Raw genomic sequence first — 9,660 nt, forward strand, 5'->3', positions numbered from 1 at the left:
CAAGGAGTCATGTTAATTTTGACATTTATGTAGCTGACTTTATGCTGTAATATCTTATTCGCAACATGTTCCAAATTTCTGTAGAAGCAGCTTAGGTACCAGGAAACCGATTCCACTCATTTCAGTAGGAATTGTAACAACTTAAAATCTACAACAGTGGGTTTTATTTTTCCTCTCCTATTGCCAAATCCTCCTTATAGCGGACTTTCCACAGAGGAGCAGTCTGATCCAGTGATTGAACAAAAGTTCAGGATTCCCTTTGATATATACAACAGGAGCATACATAATACGGGTAGTCCTTGACTTACAACAGTTCATTTAGTGACCGTTCAAAATTACATTATCACCAAAAAAAGTGATTTATGACCATTTTGCATACTTACGACTGTTGCAGCACCCTCATAATCACATGATCAAAATTCAGATAGTTGGCAACTGACTCATATTTATGACCATTACTGTGTCCCAGGTTCATGTTATCACCTTTTGCGACCTTCTGGCGAGAAAAGTCAGTGGGAAAGCCAGATCCACTTAACAATCATGTTACTAACTTATCAACTGCAGGGATTCACTTAACAACTGTGGCAAGAAAGGTTGTAAAAAGGGGCAAAGCTCACTTAACACATGTCCCACTTAGCAACATAGATGTTGGGCTCAATTGTGGTCGTACATTGAGGACTGCCTATATGTTGGACAACCAACAGAGAGTGACTAACCATTTTGACAAATACTTTCTAATTTTCTTTCTACTGCCATGTAGTAGTATTTTGGATTTATGCAGCCAAGATTTTGTCAACCACACTCAATTCAATGAAAGGGCAGATCTATGAATGGAAAAGGGCATCTGCTGCAGATGAAAATGGCATTTTAATTTGGAAACTTTGGCAATGGAGCTTCTTACAAGAATTTGCTTTCCTGGGTCAGAAAGCAGGCTAGATTTTGCAGACCTGGAGATGTGATGCTGAAGGAGGAAGGACCTAGCTAAGAAGCGCTATGAGAAGTAGATGCTTTTGCTCTTTTCTTTGCTGTTTTGCACTCAAGTCCGTAAATAGAGCTGCCTGTGTAGTGGCTCGCTCACTGCACAATTTTTCCACTGTAACGAAAGCCTGGATAAGCCATTTGTGGTTGTGGATCGGAGTACTTCCATTCTGTCTTTGCATCTTAATGAAAATTAGATGACGCATTGACCATTTTACAGCTGAATATTAGCCACATTAAAGGTCTCCAGCTCCTTACAATCATTTCCACGCCAGAGCCTCCCTTTGGAAGAATCGCATTTGAAAAATGCTCTGCTGTCTTCTCTGGGTGCGCTGTTTAGGGCTTGCAGAAATCCAGATGGAAAAGCAAAAGATATTCAGAGTACTCATGGGTGAATATAAGTGTTGAAGGTAGGGAAGTAGAACATGCATTATAATGCAAAAACTACGACATACGTAGTATGTAAGAATGGACCGTGTGTGTATGTGTGTTGTCAATATGACTTAACCCCCGTTAGCCTATGTACGCATACTCAGGTTGCCAGCATGTACACATAAATTGCATTCTTGGTAATTCTGCAAAGAAGCAACCGTGTGATCACAGGAAAAAGAAGTGTTTTATTTTAAAGAAAACACTAAGAAGTGGGTCCATATAAGCTGCAAATCACCTTTCCCCCCTTGCCTCAATATTACTGCAAGGTATTAGGATATCAGATTTTTTACTTTCCACGTTGAGAACGGGGTCTACATCTTCCCTGAATCGGCAACACACTAATTCCCCACCCATCCAGCTACAGAGTGAGATTAAAAAGACAAATAACCATGAAAACTAACATTCAATTTCAGGCTGAATCCTCCTTACATGCACTCATTTACTCCTTTTAAAAATGATTTTCGCTGATGCTTTTTAAAAAAATTGTCCCCAAACAATGCAAGGATCGCGGGGGTCCTTTATTCAGCAAGAAAAGAGAGGATCCACGTCTAATTAAACAAGGTAACTGAAGAATAAAACAAATGAGTTGTAAGAAGAGCTCTGCTGAGCTCTGTATAAATTGAGGGGTGCAGATTTTAAAATGATTTGTGCTATTTCCTACAAAGTGCTGCCAACGCAGAAGCCTCCAGCTGGCTTGCAACTTCCCACCAGGGAGGAAAGTCACTTTTCCAATGAGACCAAGCCCTCCCTTTCTTACCTTCTCGGCATGCCCTATAGCAACTACAAGAAGACAACCAGTCAGGGTTTCTTGAATGCTCAAGAACTGAGATTTCCCTGAGATCTCATACAGACTTAGGACTTCCGCTGGGGGATTGCATGCATATTGGGTGCATAACAGAAAAGTTGTCTGCTGATTTGGGGTATCCCGGGAGGCTTTAGAAATTAAAGCAAAGACAGTACTTCTCTTTAGAGATGAAACGCTCCCCTTCCCCCAAACTGCCCACTGAAGACTGAGCATGCTCCGAAAGTGAAGCAAAGGTAGAACAGCAGATGGTATGATAAAGAGCAAGCAAGAGTTATTGAGAGTGGAAGGGTCAGGCCTAAAATGGACACGTGGTGATTCTTCCAAGCTGGATTCTTTATCGTTTTCATGCCTATAGACAAAGTCTTGCCAGATTGAGAACTCTACTGCCTGCACCTACAATATACTTTGTGAACTATTAGGGAGGGGCTATCTTCACCCTCTTTTTCTCACACACAAGATCCAGACTGAGTTGCCTCTTATTCCTCTGATATGCACTTCTTCTCACCTGGGAATCCATCTCCTCATTACATTTCATCACAGGAAGAGGCTTGTAGATATCAGAGACCCATAAATACACACTCTACCCAGTCCCTTGCCAACCAACACCCACCTGCTTAACTCTCTTTAACTGGTCATCTGCTGGAGAAGAGATAACTTTATTCCCTCCTTATTTTGAGGCCTCCCTAGTTCTCATGTGTTCCTATTTAATGATATTGTGTTTAACCTGGTGCATATGTTGGAATATGTCGACCCTTCTTGTTTTAACCTCTGAAATCTATTTTTATTTTATTTTATTTGGTTTGTCAATTGCTTACAAGATAATAGGTATAAGTAAAAACATAGTTATGAATATATGGATACATATAAGAAAAATAAAAGAAACAATAGGACAGGGACGGTAGGCACATTGGTGCGCTTATGCACGCCCCCTACAGACCTCTTAGGAAAGGGGTGAGGTCAATCCCCTTCAAGGTGAACAAAATACAGTGAAACTAAGAGTACTCTCTAGGTATATTCTTCATTTTGGGATCCCAGAAATGGTTTCTAGTAGCCCAATATGGCAAGACATTTTTGCATTTCAGAAAAACCTGACCAACCACCTGGTGTGCCTAGTTTCAGATTTTGCCGAAAAATCTGTTACCAGCGAGGTAAACGCAGATGCTACTGGAGCCGCACAGAATGTGCTTACACACCAGCTGCACTGTAACTTCCTGACTGCAGGATCCCTAAGGTCCTAGTGCATCAATTCATGTGTAAATGGATATGCAGGTATCCATTTTTAAAAAATAAATAAATAGGCATTCCAAGGGACCTTGAGTTTATGTATAAACTGATGTAGGGAGGTGTCTGCTATTGTTTCATTCAGCCAATGCTAAGTACACTTAAACTAGATACCAGATGCAGCAAGAATGGGGAAATTAAATACTGTATATTTCAGCATTCTTAAACGCAAAGGATTTAGACAGATCAGAAATGGCAACTTCACATTATTAAAAGGTAACCTCGGTAGATTTTTTTTTCCTTCCTCATTAAAAAAAATGTATATGCCACTGTTCAAAATTGACATGTTTGCTTTTGAGAAAATAAGACGTATGCAGGGGAGAACTGGCTCATTTTTTCCCCTCTCTCTTTTTCAAAGGTGCTTTCCTTTTCTGTTGGACTCCTTTCTTTGTGGTGCACATAACCAGAGCTCCCTGTAAGTCCTGTATCATGTCTGGCCAAGTAATCAGCATTGTCACATGGCTGGGTTATGTCAACAGTGCCCTCAACCCTATCATCTACACAATCTTCAACACTGAATTTAGGAATTACTTCCGCAAAGTTTTGCACATCTTCTGCTAACTCCGCTGGATTCTTTGTCTAGAACTGAACCCAGAAGAAAGGAGAGTATATTGCACAGGGCAAAGAGCCAGACCAATTATTGTCTTTGCATAGTTTAATAAAACTTTATTTCTTATTACATAGTTGTGTGCTTCATTTTTTTTCACTCGATAACAATACTGCTCTCTGGACAGAAGTCCCTTCATATTTGGTGAGAATGCAAAAATGGCCTGAAGCCAATGCATTGTTTGTGAGACTTCATGATAATCTTCTAAGTTGACTGAGAAAAATACTCCATTTGGGGTTTACCATCTGTCCTCCATGCAAGCAGAGCATTTATTCAGAAAAGCATTTGTGATGGTTGCCCCACAATAATGATAGCATTTTTCCCCAAAGAAATGTGGATGTATTTTATGAGTGATGCTGTAAGAATTTATACATGTTTTGATGGCTCTGATAGAGTCTAGGGATTTTCCACCCCACTTGTAAAAATAATTAACCATCAGAAGATGGTGTATGTATGATGAATGATGAATCTTTTGCAAAGGACGTGACAGGTTAGAAAGTGAGAAAACAGAGATAGCGCCAGAAAAACAACCATGCTTGTCAGAGCTATAACAGTTTGTGCATTTTGCTAGCTCAGAGAGTGCTGGCCAGTATCAAAGACATTAATTAGATGTTTAATCAATTTGATCAAGCTCTATGTGCCATGGGATCAGAAAACCATTATTATGATGAGGATAATTTAGTCTGACTACAGCATGGCAAATATATATATCTATGTTTGCTCATCCTCTAGTCCTGAGCATACACAAGAATTAATACCGTAGTCATATTGTATTGATTTGGGAGAGGAATTTAATTGCCCCCCTTTGAAAATTCCCCAGAAAAAGTTATGATATTAATACTTAAAAATTGAATTTCTTGATACACCAAATTATTGGTTCATTGGACAGATATTTGCTATTCTACTGAGGGCACCTCTCTTCAGGAAAGTTTTTAAAAATCCTTTGGATTTTTGTTTGTATGCCCAAACTCCCACAGAACAAGTTTTAACTTTATGAAAATTCTGAAAACACAACATATTTAGACAATTGTGCATATTTTAATAAGAAATCCCTCTTATGAAAATTTAATCTAAATATCTACATATAAAAAAAGTATCTGGGAATTAAGGACAAAAAAACCCCCAAAGAATAAAGGCAACAGTCCCACACAAAACAGAAAATGAATATACTTAAAGTAATTAATGTGGTGCCCATTTGAGTAGGATCTTAGGTTTGAGAAGGTATGCAGGGTACCTTTCATACAGGAATGATTTGAGAGAGAGCAGATTGGTCTCCTGCTTAGATGTTAATAGTATTCCTTTCTGTTTCTCTTCATTTTGAAAGCAATAGAACATGAACCTCTTACGAGAGGTTGACCGGACTGCGGTTTAGCCAAATTGAGGTGTACTATCTCCATTGTTCAATATAGCTAGCAAATCAAAGCATTAGGAAGTAGCTGAACTCACCTTGGTGGCCCTGCAATTAAATACTAAAGAAATGGAAGAAGCTACAGTGTGTAAGAGATCTTATAACTATGCTTAAGGAAAGAAAATAAAATACAAATTCAGGTCTCTTATCTTCCCAACATGGGATGACTATACCAGATACTTCTGAGGACCTATTGGGATGTCAACATATGGGGTTGGTCGCCCTCTAGTCCAGGGGTCTTCAAACTTGTGGACTTCAACTCCCAGAATTCCTCCTCTAGTCATGTGAGCTCAGGAATTCTGCGGTTCTTAAACTTGCCAAGTTTGAAGACCCTTGCTCTAGTCCAGGGGTGGGCAAACTACGGCCCGTGGGCCACATCCGGCCCATTGGTCTGTCTAATCCAGCCCGCCTCTGAAAAAAATCGCTGGGCGTGGCGTATTGCCCTGCACCGCATGGCCCCCAAAGCTGCAAAACAGCGCGGAGCGCTCTCGGGGTAGGAAAGAAAAGAAGAGAGGCACACAACGCCAGCGCCCGCCTGGCCGATGCCTCCGCCGAAGGCGGCGGGAGCAGCAGACGGGAGAGCCAGCGGCAAAGTTTCCTAACTCGCCTCTCCATCCCTGGCCGGCGTGCGTCTCCCGCGCGAGGCACTTTCCCGGGCGCCAGGAGGAACACGCTCCGACTATTATTTGCGGGTCCTCTCCCCGCGCTTCCTTCCCCCACCCCTCCCCTCCCCTCCCGCCCAATATGGCAAAGGTTCAGGTGAACAATGTCGTGGTGCTGGACAACCCTTTGCCTTTCTACAACCCCTTCCAGTTCGAAATCACCTTCGAGTGCATAGAGCAGGGGTCCCCAACCACCGGGCCGCGGACCGGTCCCGGTCCGTGGATCACTTTGTACCAGGCCACAAAGAAATAAAAATAAAAAATAAAATAAAAATGGCGGCTTTCTTCGCCTTTGGTGAATGCTGCTGGGATCAGGGATCAAGAACACAAAGGAGGGAAGGGGAGGGAGGAAGCAACCAAAGCCTGTCCTGCTCTCTGGTTCAGCGGCTTTGGTTTCCTCCCGCCTCGTTCCTCTCTCAGTCGCTCTCTCGCTCCTCCACCAGCCCAGGAAGAAACTGCTTCAAAGAAGCCGGCAGGGTGGCTTCCTGTCGGCGCAGCTCCTCCGAAGCGCCCGTTCACCCCCACCCAGCCGCCCATGGTTTAATCCAGTGCTCCGTTCTGCCTGCCTGCCTGCCTGCCTGCCTTTGTTTCTGGTTGTTTCGGAGCAGCTTTGGCTGAGAATAATAACTATTCACCTTTTTCTCAGCCGAAGCTGCTCCGAAACAACCAGAAACGAAGGCAGGCAGGCAGAACGGAGCACTGGATTGAACCATGGGCGACTGTGTGGGGGTGAATGGGCGCTTCGGAGGAGCTGCGCCGACAGGAAGCCACCCTGCCGGCTTCTTTGAAGCAGTTTCTTCCTGGGCTGGTGGAGGAGCGAGAGAGCGACTGAGAGAGGAACGAGGCAGACACCCGAGGGATGAGCGGGAAGGATTCCGCCCAGCGGGCGGGCTGCTTGGAAGAGGCGACCCGGCGGCGCTCCGGGTTTCCCCTCCGCCGCGCGGCTCGGGGCCAGGCGCGAGCGCCCGAGAGGAAAAAGCAAGCCGCAAGTTGCTGGGAAGTTGCTCGGGTGCTGGGAACCGCCGTTGTGGTGAGCGGCTCGTCGGGCGCGTACGTGAGGAGGAGGGCTTTTAAAGTGCTGCCCGAGCAGGACCGCCGAGCTGGGAAATGGGGCACCAAGGCAGGGCAAGGCTCCACCAGCAGCGGCCAAGCTTTAGGTGGGCTTGGATGCCCCTGAGCGCGGTTTGCTGTTTGTTCTCTCCTGGGACTCGCGTTTGGAAAGCGTGGAAAGTAGTAGCAGGAGCAGCCGCGGTGTTACTTTTTCTCATATATAATATAATATTCTTATATATAATTTGCTGCATTTTATAATGGGCCCTTTATAATGGCCTTTTATAAAATTGGTTCGGCCCTCGAACGCAGATCTGATTTTCCATGTGGCCCCCGACAGAAATTAATTGCCCACCCCTGCTCTAGTCAGATAGGGATCAGATGAGCAGTATGATGGGGTGCAGTTCTGCTGCTGTACCTACAGTGGCTTTTTTGGTGCTCTTGATTGATGAGGGCAAACAAATATAAAGTCCTTCCTTCAAATGCCATTCACCTTCCCTTTACAATGTCTTACCAAATGCAGATTTAGGTACAACTGAAAATATACACACGATCGATTTATAAACACATTTCGGTGACTGGCCAGGAATATCTTCCACAAAACGGAAGCAATGTCTCTATAAAGTTTTTTCTTCTTCTTGGCTTAAACCCTTTTTAAATATCTGTTGTGATTTTAACACTCAAAAAGTGCTATTTTCAAACTTAGTCTTCTTGCTAGGATGCAAGATTCTCTCTCCTCAAGTGAGATGCTGAGGAAATACACAGTTGCACCTTTGCTTTTATTTTTGGCAGTACAAACAGCAAGCTGTAAATGTGGTGCAAATGTTTAATTATTTGATCACTGGGTTCCAGAAAGATGGCTGAGATATTTTTTTCAACTATATACTCAGAAGTATGAAAATCAAAATTATAAGAAAACAGCCATACCGTTCTTCCAACAACAGAAAAGGACCTATTTCCCCTTTGACTCACAAATAAATCCTAGAGAATTGATGGACTCCCTGGAACAAGACTTGAGACAAGGTGAAAAGAAAAAAGAAAAGATTTGTATGATGTTGGATGGAAATTACTGTTTTGATTCCATCAATTTACCATATCTGATGTTTTAAATTGCTTAAGCATCATCAAGTTAATGTCAGCTCTTAACAACCACATAGACTGACTTTCTCCAGGATGATTATTCCCAACCTGGCTCTTCAGATCTGCCAATTGTGCCTCATCACCATTGTAATCAAATACATTCATTTTATTGGTCATCCTCATCTTCTTTTTCTTTCCACCTATCCCAACAGTAAGGACTTTTCAAGAGAGCTGGTTCTTCATGTTTCACATATGATAATTTGAGCCTGATCATATGTGCCTTGAGTGAGAACTCTGGATTAATTTGTTCTATGATCCGCTTATTCTTGCATATCCAGTTTTCAAGTCTTCTGCATACAATAATACTGTTCAAAAGCTTCAATCCTTTTTCTATACTGCTTCTGATTTACAATATACCACAGGGTAATTTACCCATGTATTCTTGCAATCAGCTGTGATGTAATGACATCCTCACATCCTGTGACTGACAAATAAATACAATCGTTGCTGTTCCAGTCCCCAATAGGACAAATTCTACCATTTCACTGGTATAGCAGGCAATTCAGTAATGCTATTTATGCTACTCTGTATCGTGGTAGATTGTTGAGAAAGTCTAGCAGAATAACAGGATTGTAGTTTGAAGTCTACAGGGTTCAGAAGCATGGACCATTAGTTTAATTATTTAATACAGAGTTCCCCAACCTTTTCGGCTTTGTGGACCGTTGGGCAGGGGGGAGGGGATGGTTCCGCACGAGTGGCAGGCAAGGGCATGCATGCGTAGCTCCATTGGCTCAAGCAGAGGGCAAGTGTGCCAGCCATTGGTGCAAAGGAAGCATGCACATATGCGCTCGCCTCCTGGTCCACTTCTGCAGCATGGTTCCAAACAGCTCAAGACCCGGAGATAGGTCGTGGCCCAGGAGTTGGAGACCCCTAATTGGTCCAGCAAGTAACAGCATCTACTTGATCTGGATTGATCTTGAAAACGAAAGCAGGGTCATGGTACTTCACTGGGAGACCACAACAAAATCTGAGGAGAGAAAGGGATCCAAAAAAGACTGAAAGGAAAGGTCCAAACAGTTCTGTATGTTAACAAAGAAGACCATATGGATCTGTCCACATAGTTTTCAAATGCTGAATTCAACAAGGGAGATTTTAGCTTTGAATTTTTCTGCAAGACCTTCGAATCTAACTATTGAATAATTATTCTCTATAGGTATTCAAATGTTCCACATTTATCAGTGTAATAACTACAAAATGATACTTCATGATACTTCCAGTAAAGAAGAATTTTTATATTCTTTTATAAAGAATTTTTACCATATTGGAGAACTTTTACAGAGAACTCCTAAATAACACA

At 42.7% G+C, this 9,660-nt stretch overlaps 1 protein-coding gene and 1 long non-coding RNA gene across 2 annotated transcripts in view; one reads left to right on the top strand and one right to left on the bottom strand.

Annotated features, from left to right (window-relative positions):
• DRD4 (dopamine receptor D4) overlaps nucleotides 1-4,174 on the top strand; it is a 33,621-nt gene extending 29,447 nt beyond the window's left edge. The window contains exon 4 of the mRNA XM_026668140.2: nucleotides 3,855-4,174. Coding sequence (XP_026523925.1) covers nucleotides 3,855-4,057 — 203 coding nt within the window. The 3' untranslated portion in view covers nucleotides 4,058-4,174. The remainder of the gene's footprint in view (nucleotides 1-3,854) is intronic.
• LOC148133280 (uncharacterized) overlaps nucleotides 1-9,660 on the bottom strand; it is a 265,114-nt gene that overhangs the window by 177,665 nt on the left and 77,789 nt on the right. The gene's annotated exons all lie outside the window — the stretch shown is intronic.

The sequence above is a fragment of the Notechis scutatus genome, chromosome 1 (assembly GCF_049901735.1).
Source record: "Notechis scutatus isolate UNSWTSFEM ecotype Mainland chromosome 1, rNotScu1.2, whole genome shotgun sequence".
NCBI lineage: Eukaryota > Metazoa > Chordata > Lepidosauria > Squamata > Elapidae > Notechis > Notechis scutatus.